Genomic DNA, 21,881 nt, shown 5'->3' with positions numbered 1-21,881 from the left:
ATCACTGAGCTGGAGGTTAAGAAACTGCAGCTGAAATCAGCTCATTAACTCTGTGTGACCTTGGAACACTAGCTTCCCCTTTCAAGGTCTCAGGATGTTCTCAAACGTAAAATGAAATGTCAGACTGAATGGTCTCTCAGGTTTTCTCCGGTGCAAAAATATGAGGAGGAATTGGGTGGGGGCTTCATTCAGTTATAAATGCCCTATTCCGGCACCTGTGGTAATTGTCAGGTGTTGGGACTCATCAATCCTCACCTTTCAATGACATGAGGGGTGTCAATAGCTTTTAAAGTCCATTTCTGGCCTCTTTACTTTTATGTATTTTTTGAGCTAGAACTCTAGAATTCTCAAGAGCCAGCATTCTAGAAATACTGTGTTAGTGTATTCCACAGGATTTCTGGATATACTATTGGAGCTAAGGGGACAGTAGAGTTCTGTCAATGAGATTTTTAGCAAATGCTTTGAAACCTGTCAACTGGAGTTGCATTGCTTCTCAATTTTCACAGGATTTCTAGACATTAAAGTCCCTTTACAGTTTATCTGGGCTGTCACTTCAAAGAGAAAGATGTATGTGATGTGGTGATAGGAAGTAGGAATTAGCAGGTCAAAGTAGCAGATTAAAAAGCAAAGCCTGTGTATTCCTAGCTTCTGTGCATGACATCCATGAGGCAACTTCGAGCATCCAGTCCTTTGCTGCTTATCCCAGACCTGGGCCAACCGAGTGAAGCAAATCTTGAATAGTTTATTCGGTGTCCAGATTAGGGTTTTAGTTTCTCTTCCTAGTCCTTTAACTATATTTAAGTCTCCTGAGAACAGAGAATGTATCTTGTAACTCACTCGTTTTGTGCTCAGTTCAATATCCTGTTTATAAAAAATCTTAGCGATTGTTTCTTGACAGTGGTGAACACCCAGATAAGAAGGAAAAATAAAACTCAGCTGTAAATCTTGGAGTCCTTCATTTTTGGCGGCTGGCACTGATGTGCCCATAGACCAGAGCATTATCTTTTTTTCCTTCTGCCACTTAATCACCTAGTGCTGTTTCCTGAAAAGAAATGCAAATAGAGTTCATTACCTAACCAGAGTACATACCACTCATTTATCACTGGGTATCAATGCTGAATTGTTTTGTGTAATGCATTCGGCTGTAAAGAGATGTCACCATCATGAAGAACTGCACTGCAGGGGCTTCTTGACCACTGTCAACACGGTGGGGCAATTAGAAGAGGGGGCTCCATTTAGTGACAAATAGTTAAGTGTTCAGAATTTTCTGTGTGGACTGAGAAGAAACTCAATTCTGCCTCTAGTCAGTGCAAAGAACCTCAGAGTTACTGGCAATGAGGAAAACCCCAGAGTCTGGTTGAAAATACCCTGAGGAATGAAGGAGTTAACTGAGTGTGTAAGCTTTATCTGGTGGCCAATGAACTTGTGGCTTGCTGATTAAAGTCTCTGGTAAATGATTGTTAGAGACCTGTCATTGATAGCTGTTGCTAGTTTCTGCATTTCAAAAGCCTGCTGATTCTTCTGTAAGCATCCTCTGTCCGTTTACTCACTTCAGATGTACTCGGGTCTGCTTGCAAAGGGATCTATCAGGTACGCAAACATGAATGACGAAGACTACAGCACCCCTTATGACACAATCCACAAAGAGAGGGTGTATGAGGTTCCAGACGGGCCAGCGGAAAATGAAGGTGCCCTTTATAATAACATTCATGGAGACTTGAGGTCAGAAAGTGCTTTATATGCCACTGAGCTGGGAACTGATGGATATGACTCTATATCAGTTTATGCTGTTAGGAATAAGGAGAACAGGTTGGCCTTTTCCCAACCAGAAGACAGAGGCTACCTCCTGCCAGATGAGGTATGTCCTGAGGCCCAGGATCCTCTACAAGCTGAGCCCCAGGAAAGCAGGGACATCACGATGGAAGAAACTCAGGACCAGGGGACAAGCCCAGAAGAGCCACAGGAGAATAGAGGCGTGATGGAGGGGAACCTGCCTTCTCTTTCAAGCTTCGCCGTCCAGGAGAGCAGTGAAGATTTCCCCACCTGCTATTCTGCGGCTGATGATTTGGAAGAAAACAAATCAGCTTCCACGAACCCTGACATCACCCTCTTCGTGAAGGTAAGGGCTGCCTCTGGCAGGCACACTGGCACATGCAGGTGGCATGATTGATATTTCATTTTGCTCTGAGTGACCAGGGAAAGATGCATGGTGTCAGGGTCCTCAGGTCTCAGTCTGTGTTCAAGAGTAGGACTGACCCAATCAGTCATTCCAGGCTTCATCCAGGATGGCTCAGAGCTGTGGCACCTGGAAAGTGCATTTCAAGTGTGTGTCCAATTATTGACTGCTCTGTACCAGTGGCAAAGCATTTTTTGAGTTCACTTATGAGTGAGCAGAGATTGCTGCTTCAATCCTTACCTTGTCACGGATGTTAAGTACATTTTCTTGTCTGGTAAATTTCCTTCATCAGCATGATTTTTAAAACCAAAACCAAGGCTTGTGAGAGGAAGTCAAATCTACAGTCAGGTGCTGGAAATTCCATCTTAACATTTCTCAGGTCGCAGACACTTCAGGTAAGTGGTCAATAAATGCTACCTCTGGCACCACACTTGCCCTTTTGGTACCAATATAACTAAAATATCTGATGAAGTACACTAATTTCAGTAGTAGTAAGACATTAACTGTCAGTGTTAATGTTTAATGCTTACAGTGTTTTGGCAAAGACATTTGGTGATCTTTGTATGCAATAAAGATTATGGCTATGAATATTATTAAAACATTTCAGGGCTGAAAAAAATCATCCTAATTCACCAAGATGGCAGAACATTTTTCCCAACATTCACCCCCCACGGTATTCACATTTACATGTTTTTAAATATGAACACAACCTATCAGTAATACTGCTATTTTTGCTAAGAAAAATGATTCCTCTACAACCTACAAAACTCCAGTTCACACCCATTTCTCCCTTTCCTGGGTTCTAAAAACTTCTCTAGTGAAATACACTTTATTTACTAATTTAATACATTGTTTTCTACCCTATGGTACTTTCCCCAGGTGGTTTTGCGTGTACATTGCGTCTCCTCCATTCCACCACAAGGCCTTCTTAGAGAGCAACTGGCAGAGTGTGTGTTCCGTACTTGGGTACCCAGTAAAGCTTGCCAGTATATGCTGAGCATTTGGGGGTGGGGAAAGGTAGGGCTCTTGTTCTCCAGAACACGACGTGGTGCCGGAGACAGGCCCGTGCGTGGCTGATGGGGGTGAGCAGAGGAGTGAGCAGAGTGCTGTGGGTGATCCGGGAGAGAGGGCCTTGGGGCGGGTGCATTCCAGCCGCCTTCCAGCCTCCAAGCCACAGCACCGCTGTGTTCATTTCTAAGAAAACCCTATGTTTTTAAAGTGAGGACCAAGTATGTTTTTCCTCAGGACAGAAGTATCCATGCAACAACAGCCAATCATCATCATTACTGGCACCAAGACAATGATTTATAAATTTGGCAAAGTGTTGATTTCACCAGAGATTAGACTATCAGTGGTGTTGAACCAAACAGAAGTTGGCAGGGAAAAGAGGTACTGGCATCTAATCTCCTTCAGTACTGGCAACAGGAAAAACTGCAGGACAGTGCCACGTGAGTCCTAAACTACTTGTAAACCGTCGTACTATAAAGCAAATACTGCATTTAACTAACTTTTTAAGCTGACGTTCTTTTTAGTACAATTATGTTAATGAAGATGTTATAGAGTGTACCATAGACCTCAGGCCCTACATGTGGTCTCCTTTCTAAGGCTAGTCAGCAGAACTCAGTCAGAAGAGGGACAGTTAGACTCTCTGCTTTTTTAAGCGCCACCCTCATCCCCTCTGCAGATCTTGAGGACGTCGAATGGAAATATAATATATGAAAATGGGTGAAACAGGCTATTCTTCTCGCATGGGAGTGGAGGGCCTGGGCGTGACCTGCTCAGGCTCCTCCTCCCTCCAGCAACCCAGAGTGGGTGTAGGGACCCCCAGATATGATGGGGCTCAGGTGTGCTCCCTGTCTTTCTATGGGGACTTATTGCCGCACAGTCCAGGGGTTCCCTCTCCTGGGCTGCTTCAGTGTAGACTGGGCTGTGTGCACACTACGCTCACTTGGGTATGTTCCCACCTGTTTTAGACCAGTTATGTAGGTTGTAACTCTATGTCCAACCAACATTTTACTGAGGTTCATTCATTTCAAGGTGTTGGCCAATTAATGAAAATACATCCTCTATTTATTCATTCAGCAGATAGTTATTGTGTCAGGGCCAGGGTTTCCACCATGAAGAAAATAAAGTCCAGGCTCCCATGCACTTTGCATTCTAGTGGCAGAGACACCTGATGGATAAATAAATGAGTAAATATAAAACACATCCAATGGAAACAGTGCTGTGAAGAAACATAAAACAGAATAATATGTGGACTTATTCACCATGGCTGCCATTAACAGATTACCACAAACTCAGCGATTTGAAACAACACAACTCAATCTCTTTCAGGACTTGAGGTCAGAGATCTGGAATGAGTTTCATGGAGCTAAAATCCAGGTGTCAGCAGGGCTGTGTTCCTTCTGGAGGCTCCAGAGGAGAATCTGCTTCCTTCCCTCCTCTAGCATCTAGGGGCTGCCTACTCCTCACTCATGCTCACATCACATCACCTTTCCAGCCCCGGCTTCCCTCTTTACTCCGCCTTCTGCCAGCCTGACTGTCCTGGGTCCCTCTTATAGAAGCAGTCTGGTGGTTAGTTTGGGCTCACCAGGATAACCTTCCCATTGTGAGAGGCTTAATTTAATCCCATCTGGAAAGTCCTTTCTACCACAAAAAGTAACATTCATGGATTGCGAGAACTAGGGCATGGGTGCAGTTGGGAGCCATCATTCCTCTTCCCACAGTGGGACTGAGTGATGGTGAGAGAGGGGACAAGAAGGCAGTGCAGCTGGACTGGGGCGAGGGAGGGAGGTGAGGTGGTGGCGGGTGAGGCTGGAGAGGTGGATGTGGGCACAGTTCACACTGGGTCTCATGGGCCACTGGAAGAACTTTCACTTTTGCTCTGAGTGACATGTAAAGTCATCAGAGGACTTCGGGAGGAACATTCTGGCCATCTTTTTTGGTAACAGAGAAAGGGTAGAAACAAGGAGAACAGTTTGAAGGAAATTGAAAAACTAGGCAAGAGTTGATGGGGAATTGGTCTGTGGTGATAGCAATGGAGATAGTGTGAAGTAAGATTGAGATTATTTTGAAGACAGAGCCCAGAGGTTTTGTGATGGATTAATGTGGGATATAATGAAAGAAAAGAGCCAAGATTCACTCTAGGGGTTTTAACCAGAGCTACTGAGTGGGGGGAGGTGCTTTTCTCATTTCAGCTATGGACACCTTGTCCAGGAACTTACGACAGAGAAAATGTGCTCATACATTCATTCATGTACCTTCTGTTCTTCTTCCCTCCCTCCCTCCCTCCTTCCCCTCCTTCTTTCCTCCCATTCTTCTTTCCATCCATCCAACATTTACAACTTACTACATGACAGGTGCTGGGTCAGAGATGAACACCACACATCTTAGGTCCAACTCTCCTACAGGGAAGACAGAGAAACACAATTTTTGAAGAAAAGAGGAAGGAAATGATAATAATAGGATCTCATTGGCTGAGATCCAGCAAAAAAAAAAAAACAGGTCTCTAGTGAAAATATCCAACCATGTCGTAAAGCAACCAGGAGGAGCTGATTCAGAATTTGCCATGTAGGATTATGACATTTGTGCTGCTGCTTTCTGCTAAAACTGAGGGACCTACAGACATTTTTCTCCTTGTGGTTGTGTGTGTACATATGAGAGTAAGAGAAAAAAAGAGAGAAAGGGAAAGAGAGGAGAGGAGAAGAGAGGAGAGGAAAGTAGGGGAGGGGGAGGAGAGGAGGAGGAGAGGAGGAGGGGAGGGGAGGGGAGGGGAGAGGAGCAGTCTGGTATTTCGTTTACTGCAAAGGAACACAGTGCCGAGCTGACGGTTACTGCGAAGACCAACAGCACAGATGAACACTGTCGGCCGTGCACCTGGCTGATGTCGTTGACTCGGGAGGGCAGTGTATGCTGCAGAGCAGGCTTCGAAGTCGGGCTGCGTGAGTTTGAGCTCTGGCTTAGCAAATTAATTTCTGTTAAATTGTATAGCTTCTCTGAGCCTCAGTTTCTTCTTTGGTAAAATGAATGTTGTAATGATATGTTCCTCCAGAGTTATCATGAAGATGAAATAAAATAATTCGTGTAAATTGTTTAGTATAGTAACTGATATATAGGAAATGCTCAGTTTATAGGAGCCTACATTATTATTACTGATGGTGATGAATTCGAACCATACATGAAGTAATATTTTTATTTGAAGCACATTCAATAATTATTAGTAGAAATTCAATAAATGCTCCATTACAGATCCAATTGGATCAGGACTACAACTGACCCTAATATGAGCAGTGGTCAGAAAATTCTAACACAACTCTGTCAATAATTTGCTATGAAGCGTTCCTGGACCTAAGTTTCCTCATTTCTGAAATTCAGTCCCTTCCAACTTCTATAATCTTTGATTTCTTTGAAAGGCAACCTTTTCCGACTCCTATAGTCTTTCATTTTATCTAGTCTCCCAGGTATGGCACCACCTGTTAACCAACCTGGGGAACTGCTCAAGAACAATTACGAGCTCTAGGTTTGGTGGGAAGGGCCGCTGCGAGACCCACACTCCTTTCCACCATCAGCTCACAGGAAGCCTGCCCCCTGGGAAGCATTCACAAAGCTCGTCTCTGAGTGGACACTCATGGGGTTCCTCGCAGGGCTGCCAGGGTTCTGCACTGGTCAGATTCAAGGGGCATTATTCACAGAAAATGTAAATGGCGTCCCCCTTCTGAAGTCGGACAAATAACAGCCCTGGTTAATTTTTCTTAGCCTCATAGCCTGGAATCTTTGTTCTACAGTGTGAATCCCTATAGTTTAGCTCAGCACAGTGGAAGGTTTCAGAGAATAGTCAGTAATTATTATAGATACAGCACAGGAGCCTGATGCTGTTCCAGGGCTCATGGTATCCAAAACAGGGTATTCGACATAATGCATGGGATATTAGAGTGTTATAATTAGAAGTTTAAAATTAAACAACATTTCACCCTGGCCGAGTGGCTCAGTTGGTTGGAGTGTCATCCTATATACTGGAAGGCTGTGGGTTCGATTCTCAGTCAGGGCACATACCTAGGTTGTGGATTCAATCCCCAGTTGGGACACGTGTGGGAGTCAACAGAACAACGTTTCTTTCTCACATGGATATTTCTCTCTCTCTCTCCCCCCCTTCCTCTCTCTCTAAAGTCAATAAATATATCCTCAGGTGAAGATTTAAAAAATTAACCAATATTTCTATTCAATTTTATCAAGTCCTCTTAAATGTTAATATTTTATATTTTTCAGAATGTGCAGTGTATTCTTATAGTAGCACATTAATATAATTTGTAAATGAATAGATATACATATATTGTGAGTAAATGCTTAAGTTTTTTATTGACAGGGCTGTTCCATTTTTAAAAAGAAACCTTACTGACTCAGAGGCTTTTGTGTCACCATCTGTGGGACTGGGGCTTTTTCCTTGACCGAGATCTGATGAGGACAGGTCCCCTCACCCCCCAGATATTTCCTGGGAATTGTCATAAGCAGCACATGTAGTCTATTTGCCTTGGAGATGAACAAAAATTCATCGTAGCAGGGAGAAACTATACCATCCCACTGAGGAAATGAGGGGAAGTGAAGCTGGATTTGGATGTTGAAATGTGATTCAGTTGAGGAGCCAGTGGAACATCCAGGCAGGAAGCACGGCCTAAGCAAAAGCACAGCAAACACACACTTGTTAGCACTGGGTCTTCTTGGCTGCAGTGCAGAGAAGATCCACATGGGTGCAGAGCAGACAGTGAGGTGGGAGACCTAGGAGGGCAGTCTTTCCTGGCAAACTGGGGACTTGAATTTAATCCCAATGAGTACTGAATGCTTTGGAAAAGGAGATCATGAGCAGAGCAAGGTGTAAGGGGATGGATAAGGAAATTAAAAAGCCTTTGCATCTACCCTGTAGAGCAGGACCAAGCAGACATCCAGCAAACTTCATCTCTAAGATTAACTCAAGTATTTAGATATAAATACATTGTGTATAAAAAGAATATGTATCTTATTCTTTCATTGAACTAACTCTCCGAATATGTCCAAATATTTAAATCTTTGGCTTCATACAGACAAATTTCTGGAAAAAGTTAGCAAGTATCATATTGATTTATATATTATATACACAGGGTCCAGCACAAATGGCGCCCCTTTTTTATTACAAAATCATAAGCATGGAATTCTGTTATATAACAACATCACACTCAAACATAGCATTTGACATTTTAGGTGAAATGTTCAAATTAAAACTATAATTTTTTACACCTGTGTTATTACCCTACCGACCACACTCAAGCAGGCCTTGCTTCTGCCAGACCCTGTATGTGTATCTAGTTATTTATATTGGGAGTTACATGGATTCAACACAAAGTTTTGATTGAGGTTGTTTCAGCATAGTTTCCAATAACAAAGTGTTTGTGTGGCCTGGCTTGGCCTGGCTGGACCATGCAAGTACCGCACAGTCAGATGCCTGGAAATAGCTGGAGTCCTGCAAGTCTCTTCCTGCTCCACGTGTCCCTAGTAACACTCTGCCCAAATGTCAGTGATAAGGATGTATCAAAGTATGTCCTTGGAAACATTTGTGAGCAGATGCAAGTCCATGCCTGTTGCATGTGCCCAGTTGTCCTTTCCCGGGACCAAGGGAATACATAGAATTGGAACAAGAACAGGTTGGAGCAAAGATCTCTACACTTGTCATAATTTCTTTTTTTAATTAGGGTGTTGTGAACACCATCAAGTCCAAAGTCTACTCAAAACTATCTTCAAGGCTCCTGTATGAATAGTTGACTCTGTGAATCAGGGCTGTCAATTAAAGAAGCCACAGAATTGTAAAGCTATGACAAGAAAAGTGAAACCAGAGGAAGAGAGGAACTTGCCCAAGGCTGCCTGTGACTGAGGAGCAAGCCAGGACTTCAGCTTCTCAATTTAGGGCACTTTTGTAAATGAATATATAGGCATCCCTAGCCTGGGGTGCTGGATGTTCATGACTATGCAAAACTCCATGCAAAATTTTTGTGGAGAATGATCTCAGGAAGGTCTGTGAACCCTCGGTGTTATCTATTTCTGTGACGTGTTCCACTTTCCCTATCTGGGTACTCATGCCTTGTAGGTACGTCCGCATCAATTTCATGACTCTGGGCCTTTGCTCAAACGGTTGCTTTTCAGTTATCCTGGGATAACCCACTGTTCTTTCAGACCCACCTTGTCAGGAAGCCCTTCCCAGCCCCTCCAGCTTGGGCTAGGCTGGGTCTCCTCTGGGCCCAGGAATTGCCCTTACCTCAGTGTATCAGTTTGCTAGGACTACCATAAAGAAGTACCACAGACCTCATGGCTCAACCAATAGAAATTTTTTCTCTCAATTCTGGAGGCTAGAAGTCCACGATCAAGCTGTTGGCAGAGCTGGTTTCTTTTGAGACCTCTCTCTTTAGTTTATAGATGGTTATCTTCTCCAGTGTCTCCACATGGTCCTTCATCTGTGTGTGTTGTGTCTTATTCTTACAAGGACATTCTAGAGTACTAGGGATTATGTTTCAACATAGGAATATTGGGAAACACAATTCAGCCCATAACACTTAATGTTATAATTACCTCTCAGTGTCTTTATTGCTCTCTAGTGACGAACTCTTGAAGGAGGGTTTGCCTTTCATCCATTCTCATGTTTTGGGTCCATGGCCACTTAAGTGAGGATTGAATGGTGGAGGAGGGAATAAGTTACCCCACGGTCCTCGGGGCATTGAGGGAGGGGGGAGGCTTGCCCCCTGGCCTGCAGCAGTAATGAAAATGCTGCTCCAGGTCCCCTGCATTAGTTTCATAGGGCTGCTGTAACAAATTACCATAAAATTTATAGCTAAAAACAACAGAAATGTATTCTCTCATAGTTCCAGAAGCCAGAAGTCTGAAGTCGAGGTTTTAGCAGAGTCACACTCCCTCTGACAGCTCTAGGGGAGATGTCCTTGCCTTTTCCAGCCTCTGTGGCTCCTGGCATTCCTTGGCTGGGGCTGCATCCCTCCACTCTCGCCCTCCCTTATCACAAGACCCTCCTTCTTGTGTCTCAGCATCTGGTTTTTCTTCTCTTCCCTTGTAAGGACTTGTCAATGTATTTACAGCCCACCCTAACACAGGGTGATTTAATTCACCTACAAAGAACATTAAAAAAAATAAAGTCACTCTTACAGGCTCTGGTTGGACATACCTTTGGGGCAGATTGAGTTGAGTTGAAGCATGGGAACCTCTAGACATGGACAGCCAGTCCTGGATCCATATTTCCCACCAAGTGAAAGGTATCTGTGAGAATTCAATGGAGTGTTTGCATCTTCATCTCATTAGTTCTCAGGCATTTGTGAGAATGCCAGGCACGTTCTTGGCATCATCCTAAAGTTGGGCAGAAAGCCAGTATTCTCAGTGCTTCATTTGATTTGTTGAGCTGTGAAGGGACGCGCCAGTCAAAGGACTTGAGGGTTCACCCAGCAGTGAGTCGGTGTGGAACAGTGCAAGGAGCAGCCTGTGGTAATAATGTCGCCACAGCTAAATCAATGTGTCCTGTTCCCAGGCCTGCCTCTGTGTCTCTGCATCAGTATAATTGTCCAAATACTACTCTGTCAGTAGACATAGACGGTAAACCAAACACAGCGACCAGGAGAAAGTGAGGGAAGAGAACATCAACTGACTGGGTTGGGGCTGCCAATGAGAACACCAGGGAAGGGTGACAGTGTTAGAATAGTGAATGACGTGATGGATCCTTTTCTGGACCCCCATGTTCAAAGGATAAGTCACCAGGATGTTAACTCCATGAGGGAAGGGGACACACATTGCTTATCTCTGCAACACAGTGTCCTGTGGGGCAGCTCCGTGAGGGAAGGGACCATGTGTTGCTTATCTCTTCAGTGCAGTGTCCTGTGGGGCACTGGGCTTGTCACAGGGGGCTCTGTGAATGTTGTTCAAAGTGAACCAAACCCTCAGATAATTTTCACTCACCTACTGGAGTAAAGACCATCCCTTGAAAGAAAATTGCAAATCAGACGCTTAACTCCCCTGCGTTAAACCTTGACCATCGCCAGTGTCATCAGGTTCACCCTTGAATATCATGTGCAAGGCCTTCTGTCCTGTCCCTAGCAACCCATAGCCTCTCTGCTCCCTTCTGCCACCACTCCCTGCCTCGCTCACTGTGCTCTGGGAATGCTGACCTTCCCACAAATGGGATGCTGTTCAGTCTCATCTGGCATTGCCCGTGGCGATCCCTCTGCCTACAGCATCTCCTCCCTGTCATCATCAGACCAACTTCTCCTTTTCTCCCTGGACTTCTGTTCCCTGTGAAACTGTCTCTGAACCCCCAGGTAGTTTTCAGTGATATTACTTTAGTGCTTCCCTCCATCTCAGGGCTTGTCACCTAGCATTACAATCATCCAGGTAAGGGTGTGTGACCACCCTGTTCCTCGCTACACTCAAGGAAGCTCTCTCCAGCTACATCTTGTCTATCTGTGTGTACACCCACTGTCAGCATGGAGCCTGGCCCATAGTTGGGGCTCATACGTATTTGTTGAATTTAATTAAACCAATCTGGTAATGGGAAGAATATTTCTTTTTTGAAGGGAAAGCTCGTTAGTGGTATATGGAAAAATTGGTCAGTGTTCAAATAAAGGCCCTTATATCCTTTTATTCATTTGTATTTGCCTTTGAGGTAGGACTGGGTAGATGGTGGGTCCCAATACAAGCCAGTTGGTGTGAAGACATAGGAGAAAAAGAGAAGGGGAAATTACTGAACGTATACTTTGAACCATGCTCTGGGTTAGGTCACCTGCCTTATTGGTATTATCTCTGTAATAAAACTGAAGAGCTAAGTCCCCATCTGGATTCTAACATTGACTAACCATGAAACTTTGGGCAAGTCACTATACTGTCTGGGCATTAAATTTCTCTCCTGTAGATGAATAAAAACAAACGGTTTGGATGAGGTGAGCCCAAGAGCCTCCAGCGGTTCTAACCTTCTATAGAAGCTTTTCTCCTGCGCAGTAAATAGTCCCCCTTCCACAAGGATTCCCTCTCCCCTCACATCTTAAATTTATATCCTTCCCATGTCCTCTGAAGTATACAGTGAATATACTATTAGGCAGCTCTGTGATCTTTAAAATAGAGTAAGAAGGAAATTGTGAATAACAAAGGCAGAGAGACCCACACAGAAATAAGATTGCGAGGGTATCCGTTGTCTTTCTCCCCACTTTGAATAGGTTAATTGTCTTCACGGTTCAAAATTGGAAAGGTGCAAGAGCTAGAGTCTCTCGCCTCACTGCAGTCCCTCCGACAACTCATTTTCATTTTCTGAGGCTATTCCTTCTAGAATTGTTATGCATGTTCTTCCTGAGATGTCTTTTGCCCATTCTGGCAAAAAACGTATGCTCATATGTTTGAAATTGACTAGTTTTCCCCTTTTATTTAATACAGATGACCTTATACCATATATCCTATTATGCACCTTGCTTTACAGGGGATCAATTTTATTGGGACATAATTTACATACATTAAAATTCAGCAATTTTAAGTGTACACTTCAATGAGTTTTGAACAAATGTGTGTGGTCATGTGACAACCATCACAACCATAATGTAAAATATTTTCATGAAAAAATTCCCTCTTGGCCTGTCTCCACGAGTCCACTTCCAGCCACCCCTGACTCTTAGAAACCAAGGGTATTCTTTCTATCATGCCAGTTTTGCCTTTTTAAAAGTATTAGATAAATTAAATTAAACTGTATAGTCTTTCATGGGCGGTTTCTTTTACTTTAGCATAATGCTTTTTAATCCATCTGTGTTGGTATATATACCAGCAGTTTTTGTTTTTGTTTTTTTTAATCACTGGGTAGTATTTCCTTTTATAATTATTACACAATGTGTTCATGCATTCAGCAATTGATGGACACTTGGGTTCTTTCCCAGTTTGAGGCTATTATTAATAAAAGGGCTATACACATTGACATATAAACTTTTGTCTTGATTCTGTTTTCATTTATCTTGGGCAAATACTTAGGAGTAGAAGTATTGGGTCATATGACTAGTGAATGCTTAACCTTATGAAAACAATTTTTTTCAAATTATTTCCAGAATTTGTATGAGGCTTCTAGCTGCTTCCTTTCCGGCACTTGGTATTGTCAGTCTTTTAAGTGTTAGGCATACTCGTAAATGTACAATGGTATTTCATTGCAGTTTTAATTTATATTTTCTAATGACTAATAATGTTAAACATCTTTTCATGTACTTACTACTCATCATTAAGTCTTCCTTGATGAAATATCTGTTTAAATATTTTGCTCATTATTATTATTTTATCATTAAGTCTCACTGGATTTTAAAAGTTCTTTATATATTCAAGATATTTTATCAGATGAGTGTTTCACAAATAGTTTATAAGTCTATGGCTTCATATTTAATTTCATAAATGTATTTTGAAGACACAAGTTTTTTATTTTGATGAAGTATATTTACCTTTTTCTCCCTATGGTTTGTGTTTTTGTATGTGTGTGTTCTAAGGAATGTTTGTTCAACCCAAGGTCGCAAAGTTTTTTCATATATTTTCTTCTACCTTTAGGTTTTATATTTATTTCTATGATCCATTTAAGTTAATTCTTCATAGTCTCTGTCTGTCTGTCTGTCTGTCTGTCTCTCTCCCCCCGCCCCCTTCTCAAACTCCACTCCAAACTCTTTTCTCCTCACTCTGTATTTGGGTTCTGTTCTCCCTGTCTCCAATGTCTGAAAACCATCGTTTCGTATAGTTTGTCTGCTTTACTAGTGGTTTAAGGTAATGTCCTAGTTGTTAAGGATAAATCTGGTTTCTTTCACTCCATCCTGGCCAGTAGTGGAGGTTGTCCTAATGAACTTTAAGATCCCCATTTCTCTTGAGTTGCTTCCCCTTTCTTCCCCAATATTGGCCTCTTGAATTCAAGTTTGAATTGTAGTTTGAAATATAGTCATGAAGTTCAATTGGACTAAAACCTAATGGTAATGACATTAAAGTAATTTTGTGGGAAACAGCTATAGCAAATATTTAGCTTTTAGGCAAAGGTTGCTTGCTAACCTTCCTTATTTCTATTCTTGTTAAAGAGTATGTTGTCTTTTTCAAAGTCTTTATTATGTACCTTAAGTTCTAAGAAATGAGGAGACAGGAAAATAGATGTCCTAGCTAATCATTCACCAACACAAGTCAAAATACAATGCCAACTTCTCTTCTTTGAAGGCCTCACTGGTCAAGCCTCTGGTGAGTCTATGCATTCCCTAGGAAAACCCTGGGGGAAGTGGACTTTACTACTACCAAAAAGGAATCCCATTTTCAAGCTACTTTCTAACATTGTTGTTATGTGCTGTTGAGCTGGCGCCAGCTCCTGATGATGCTGTGAATGAGGGAGGCTCACAACGTCCAGGCTTTAACAGCCCTGTTCGGCTCCGGCAGACTCATGCCTGTGGCTTCTTTTATGAGGCCAATCTGTCTCATGCTTGGTTTTCCTCTTTTCCTGCTGTCTTTTATTATTTTTTTAATAATATTGTGTTTTCCAAAGAGCTGCCTTCTCATGAGGTGGGTGAAGGAGGACAGTTTCAGTTTTGCCACTTTTACCTCCAACGATGTTTCAGGCTTAACTTGCTAGAGGACCCAGTTGTTCATTTCTCTGATAGTTCAGGGTATCCTTAGAGCTCTCCTCCCACAACATATTCCAAAACAATAAATTTGTCCTCATCAGCCTTCTTCACTGCCCAACTTTCACATCCATACATAGTAACTGGAATCATGAGGGTGTGGATCCCCTTAGCCTTGCTCTATAATGACAAACTTTGCCCTTAGTGATCTTCCCATTGCTGTCCTTCTGAGTCTCAGCCTTCTCTTGATTTCTTGGCTGTAGCTTCCACTTGAATGGATACCTTCCAATACCTTCTGATACCCAGGCCAAAATTGTCCAGAGTAAATGTGTGTATGAATTGTATTCCGTACATTAGAAAATGCTCTGGCTAGCAGCTCTGTTCCCAGATAACACTCCTTTCAAAATATTAGATGACTTCCTGTGTGAATAGAGCATGAATTTTTCCCTGAACCCACGTGTTTTGTGTGATCTTGAAAAGACAAACATGGGCTTTCACCCATGTCCTATTTTTATGCTTTATAAGCAGAGCCTCCTTCATCCCTTCACAACCCTGTGGGCCAGGAGGAGTGCCAGACCACCAGGAGCCGTCAGCTTTGCGTTATTGCCAGGGATTGGTGCACAACTGTAACATGGCAACAGCCGAAATAAATAAGAGAATTCATTGTTTAGGAAACCACTAATGTTCTGAGGTTCCAGAGATAACAATTGCACAGTAAATATGTTAGGTGGTAATGAATAACTGATGTGAGGGTCTTTTGTTAAGTGGATTACAACCGCATGTTGGTTTTCCATCTACAGAAATATTTTTGTCCAGTTCTGTGGTGGCAAGAAAAGAAAGAATTTAGTGATAGTCATTTTCTATTTATAACAGCAACCTTCCACGAACTGGCTTAATTATTCTAGAACTGTGCTATTCAAAATGATAGCCATTAGCCGTAAGTGGCTATTTAAAGATAAATTAATTTAAATTAAAAATATTGAAAATTCAATTTCTCAGTCACACTAACCACATTTCAAGTGTCCAACACCTACATGTGGCTAATGTCTACCATACTGAAAAGCACCGATATGGAATATTTCTATCACCACAGAAAGTTCTGTGAGACAGTGTTATTGTAGGGTGGCGTGGGTTCAGATCTGGCATGAAAGACCTTTCTGGGCCTTTATTTCCTTGTCTAAAAATACGAGGTTGGGTGATTGAGTTTAGTGACACAAAAGAGTGTTCATGCCCACAAAATAAAGGAACTACCAGTGAAAATTACTTGCATCTATAAATATCTGTGCTCTAAGTGTATATGAACTGAATGGTTTAAAAATGGTAACTGTTTAGGCAATGCTCTACTATGAATAATGTTTTTGAAAATCTCAATACTGCTGTCATTCTCCATTGGCCAAGGCCAGGCCAACTGAGAGTCTCACGGTGGCCTCTTATCAAAGCTGCAGTAACTCTGAGGGCTGAAGGTGCTGCCCCTCCAGCCAGTAGGGCCAAATGTACCAGTAATCCTGGTGCTCAGGCCCAGAGATCAGGGCCCTTCTCTTTAGTCAAAACAACTTGCCAGGTTGAAACAGGGAGGGTTTTCTGGGGTGGGGGAAGGAGGTTGTTTACTGAGAAAATACAAGGGTAAAGGTTAAACAATTGTTTTGTGAGTGTGGTGCATTTTTATCCAATAATAAAAATTTTATAGGTACAAGAATGAACTCAGGTCAATTGCCTGTTCCCTTCTGTGTATCTCTTAATCCATTTCAAATCAGCGGGTCGATGAATCTTTATTGAGCCTGCACTCTGCACTTCACGTGCCCATGCTGTGAGAGACAGAAGAGCAGTCTACGATGAGGGCCCTTCCCGTGAGGCTCTGGCCAGCTGGCTCAGGAGGAAGGATGGACTCTATGAAACATTTAGAAATGGATACAAGAGTTGTGGCTGAATCAAGTTCTAGAAGGTATGATTCACAGTATGACCGAATAAGCACTGAAGACATTCGGAGATGGAAGAGGACTGGACTTATCAGGGAAAGCTTCATGGAAGAGACTGCCCTTAAACTCGGAAGGAAATGTAGGCACTGGGTTGGCAGATAGAATCAAGGAGGAGATTCCAGGCCTCAGCAATTACATTGCCCCTTTCAATCTTCTGTCACTGTGAGAGGCCGTTTAACGTAGTTCCAGGATTGAAACCCTGGAACTAGCCTGTGTGCTTCAAATCCTGGTCCTGTCACTTACTAGTTCTGCAGTTTCAGTCAATTCACTAACTTCTCACTGGATTGTTATGAGGATAGAATGAGTTCATATATATAAAAGTCTTAGGTGCAAAATATGTGCCACTCCAATCTCTCCCTCTCAGTGATTATTTGTTTTTACTTATAGTATATAGACTGAATAGCTCTTTTTTTTTAATAGAAGTCTCAACAACTTGTATTTCTGTGATCTTTCCATGATTTACCCAGTTTGGTTTGCCTGATTTTTAATTCTTGTGATTGGTAAATATACCCTATTTAAGTCAAGCCAACCTGCAGAATTATCTTTGGTGAATGCCTAACTTTTTCTTATCAAAATACTCATGTCGTCAGAGCCCTGGGCAGGATCCACTTAATCATCAAACTTCAGGGTGGGTCTTAATGTGCTTCCCAGAGCCACACCTGAATTATATAAGAGAGACTGGTTTAGGAAGCCCTGTCTGCTGTGTCAGGCTTCTTCCAAACTCTTGGAGGGCAAAGCCTGGGCCTTGATGCCCAGCCAGCGTTTGAACAGTGTATGGGACCTCCTTGTTTGTCCTGACTCTTGAGCTGACTTCCCTTTGTAAAATGGTCTAGGGATGCTTAACTCCTACTGACTTCCACAGGGTAACACGATTCAATTCCACTCAATTCAACTGACATTTAGTGAGTGTTCCCTCTGTGCCTGGCTTAGTGTCAGATGCCTGGGATTCAGTAGTGAGCAAGAGAGGCACAGTCTCTCCTGTCATGGAGCTAATGTGACCACTCTACCACTTCTTTGGGTCTCCTAAGGGAAAGATACTCTAGGGAATGTAGAGGAACATTGTGAAGCATTGCATTATCCTTACAATCTCAGGACACAGCACCTCCAGCAAGAAACATTGGATTCCACCTGAATTACAGTTGGCCAGAGAGTTCTTATTCTTAGATGTGAGTGAGCTGTGCCCTTAATGATGCTGGACAGTGTGTTATGTTGAGCAAGATGTATCATGAGGTGACTGGCTTGCCAGAGGTCTCAGTCAATGGTTTTTTACAGCTTGAGATAAGAGAGGAAGAGGACTTTCAAGCCTCACCTGTAGGGGGCACTCCTGTTCATTCCTTATTAGGAACTCATCAAAGCATTTATTAAGATTTCCTATGAATTTTAACTCCCCTGCATGAGTTAGAAGAGGTTTGGGCTGTTTGTTATAGGAACCCTGACAATGGTTTGAGAAGCAGGGTTTTATTTTCCATGTGGTGAGAATTCTGATGGGTGGCTGTCGGGGGTGAGGTTAGCTGGGGGTGAGGATAAGGCCGGCAGCAAACCTTCCTTACTTCTCACTCTCACAAGTGGGTCACACGTTTGAACAGAGGCTTGTCCACCTTCCTCAAGGCAGAGGCTTCCCCCTGACACCTGGGGAAGGCAGATGCTTCCAAATGAAACAAAAGAAGAGTGGTCAGAGAGGGCTCAGATCCAAGCACTGTCCCTTTCCAGCTTGATGACCCTGGGCAAGTTGCTTTACCACTGTGTGCCTCAGCTTCACCATCGTTAAGAATTGTGGTAAAATACACATAACATAGACCATTTTTAAGCTAAGTTAGTATCATTCAGTGGCATTAAACACATTCACATTGTTATGCTCCATTGCCACAATATAACCACAGAACTCTCATCATCTTGCAAAACTGAAGCTCCATACCTATTAAGCAATAACTCTTCATTCCCCTCCCCTCAGCCTCTGGCAAGGACCATTCTCTTTTCTGTCTCTGTGAATTTGACTATTCGAGCTACCACACATGAGTAGAATCATACAGTAAGTTCCACCATTTAAAAATAAGGATAACATATCTTTTTTGTTAAGGTGACTGTGAGGATTCCAAAGCATTTCATCCATGCCTCTCACAGAGGAAGCACTCGAGCAGGGATGGCAAACATATTTAGTATGTTAAAAATGCTGTGCTAGGTAATTATGAGAGATACACAAAGATGAACAAGACATAACCCCTACCTTCGAGGACCTTCAGCTCAGTAGGAAAGATTTCATTTACACGTAAGAATAATTAAGTTAAAAAGTGAAAATTTTCAAAAGGAAAATATGGCCAATATCCTTTTGGAATTTAGAAGAGGCAGATGTTTCTAGCTAAAAAGGTTGGCAAAAACTTCACAGAAAAGGAAGCCTTTCTTCGAAGGATTTGGTCCAGTGGAAATGGCCACAGGGATGCTTCGTGAAGAGGGACTGCATGTGCAAGGATGCTGCATCAGTCAGCTCAGGCTGCATAACAAAATACCACAGACAGGAAAGCCTAACACAGACATTTGTGTCCTCACAGTCTGGAGACTAGAAATCTAAGGTACCAGTACAGTGGGTCTGGGGACAGTTCTTTTCTTGGCTTGTGGATGATGGCCCTCTTGTGGTGTCTTCACAGGGAGGAGAAAGACTGGGCTGTCGGGTGTCATTTCTTCTAAGAACATTGGGATCAGGGCTCCACTCTTATGATCTCATTTAACCTTAATTGCCTCCTTAGAGGCCCCATCACTAAATTAAGCCACACTGACACTTAGGGCTTCGATATGTGAATGTTGGGATGATACAAACATTTGCTAAAATAATTTGATGGTGCATAAAGGGACTGAAGGTGGGGAAACAGAATTATACCTGAGGACTGGCCTGGACTGCAAAAGGATTTTAGTAGCATCCACGACTTTTTCAGAATACATTGTCTGCAGCAGGGAGTGTCTGGGGTTTCAGACTGGGAAGTTGCAAGGGCAGAGCAGTGCTTCGGGAGAATGACTTTGGCAGTGGTGGGTTTTACAGCCTCTGTCTTGGAGCAGAGACATGGAAGTACTGGCAGATGAAATACCTAGCTCCGAATCCCCAACCAGACCTTTCAAGTGGCTTTCCTGAATGCTAGTAAGTTGTTGCTTGACTGCTAAGGGCAGAAGGTAGGGTCTGGGGTGCCCTTTGAAAAATTAGTATGAGGGCATTATCCTCTGATCCACCTCCAACCAAACCTTTCCACGCACTAATCGACCCCAAAGCAAAGCTGTCCTCTTTCTGTCAGCAGAAGATTTTCATTAGAACTACTGAGTCATTGACCAAATGCTGACTGCTGCATGCCCAGCACACACACTTCTGGAATTTCATGATGGAGGTAAAGGTATCTAGTTATCAGAGGTTGTAAATTGTTAAATCTCAGTTTGAGAGCTCTTCAGGGTGCGATAACTGGATGGAATGCCTCACCCTGCCCCAGGGTAAAGTTCTCCTGACCTCTCGAGGCAATAGGTCCCAGCAGCCACTGCGGATAGCAACTAAAAATAGCCACTGTATAAAACCCCAGATCCAGACCCTGGGTAGAGTTCACTGTGGCCGAAATAAAGTGTCCCTGGTGCTTCCAAACACATCACCAGAGCCAAGTGTTCCCTGAAACCACGAACCCGACCTCCACAGTTAGAGTGGATTCACTGGATGGGTTTGAAGGCTCCACTCCTCCGTCCACAGGCTAGAAAAGCAAGGTTCCCACTTTGCTTGGCACTGTTACTCTTCCATCTCCCTACTTCCAGCCTTTTATTCCTTCCGTAAACATTGATGGAACATGACTTGATTCCTTCCTTGGCCCTTGAAAGTTTGGGGTCTGGCCCTTGACAGGTTGTGCTGAGAGAGTGCTTGTGTGAGGCCTGGCCCTGGCCTCTGTTCTCTGTAATGCGTGTTGGTTGGATGATGTTCCTTCTGGGTTTGGCTCCTGCTACTTGCTATTTCTCTCCTATTATCTCTTTCTCTTTTTTCTCTATATGCTGAAAGATTTTATTTTCTAACTCTTCTATGAATTTTTTGACAGTTATATTCTAAATCCTAATAACTCTCATCTTATTCTTTGTTTCTTTTTCAAAGGGGAAAAAAGTGGGGAGGGATGCCCCCTGCTGAGAGCAGAGAGAGAAAGAGGCCAAATCAGCCATCCTCACTTCAGGGGGACAGGGAGGGAGTGGATCTCCAAATGGGAGCAGGAGGAAGGATCCGCCCTGGCACTGCCACACGCCCGGCCCATCAGACGCTTCCTGTAGAGCCTGCAGGGAAATGCCCCCTCCAGCCTGGGATGGGAGTCAGCTGCCACCCAGCACAGTTGTTCTAAGATGGGCTTTCAGTGAGTCCATCTGCAGGAACCCCACATGGTGCCTCCTGCCTGCTGTGGGACTGACCAGTTTCAAGCTCACAGCTTCCCTGGGGTCCTGGCAGGGAATGTGGCCCCCACTCCTCTGCAGCTCCCTCGAGATTTACTCTGGGTTATAGTTTTCTGTCATGTCATCAGTCACGTGCTCCTAAATGCCTTCTCTTTTCTAGAAGTTTGTCTACATACCTTGTCCATTGGTGACCTTGCCTCATTTTTTAAAATTTCTGTTGAGATTTTTCCTTTTCATACTTCAACACTTATTTCAGAAGGACCTCAGGAGGGTCTGTGGGTAGAACCCTGCACAAAGAGTCCTAAGTGGACTTGGGGAGCTGCCACCAAACGTTAAAGTGTTTAAACAGGGCTCCTTGTCCAGGACTTCTCTGCACTTTTCGTTTGCAAATACGTGCTGCAAATATTAAGGGAGGGTGTGGTTGGAGCATTTCCCAGTTACGTGACTGCAAGATTTCTTGCTTTTTCAGGGAAATCTCATGTCATGTTAACGTTTCATTAAATACATTGTAGAAAATACTGGATTAGTTTACTGGTATCATGCTAGCCCTGAAACTAAAATACACTACACATTAACAATGTCTGCTGAATGCATGCACAAAAAGAGGCTGAGTGGACGAGTTCTTAATACTTCCCCCATCCCACCCGAGTAACAGATTTACCTAGTAGTCATGAGCGAGCTCAGAAAGTGAGGACAGTGGAAAGAACACCCAGGCTC

At 43.2% G+C, this 21,881-nt stretch overlaps 1 protein-coding gene across 1 annotated transcript in view; it reads left to right on the top strand.

Moving 5' to 3' along the window:
• The first annotated feature begins 1,350 nt into the window (after positions 1-1,350).
• CLIC5 (chloride intracellular channel 5) overlaps positions 1,351-21,881 on the top strand; it is a 147,999-nt gene continuing 127,468 nt past the window's right edge. The window contains exon 1 of the mRNA XM_028509904.2: positions 1,351-2,119. Within this exon, the coding sequence (XP_028365705.2) occupies positions 1,556-2,119 (564 nt within the window). The 5' untranslated portion in view covers positions 1,351-1,555. The remainder of the gene's footprint in view (positions 2,120-21,881) is intronic.

The sequence above is a fragment of the Phyllostomus discolor genome, chromosome 4, assembly GCF_004126475.2.
Source record: "Phyllostomus discolor isolate MPI-MPIP mPhyDis1 chromosome 4, mPhyDis1.pri.v3, whole genome shotgun sequence".
Taxonomy (NCBI): Eukaryota; Metazoa; Chordata; class Mammalia; order Chiroptera; family Phyllostomidae; genus Phyllostomus; species Phyllostomus discolor.
The sequence above is the reverse complement of the archived record's forward strand: the minus strand, read 5'-3'. Positions and strand labels throughout refer to the sequence as shown.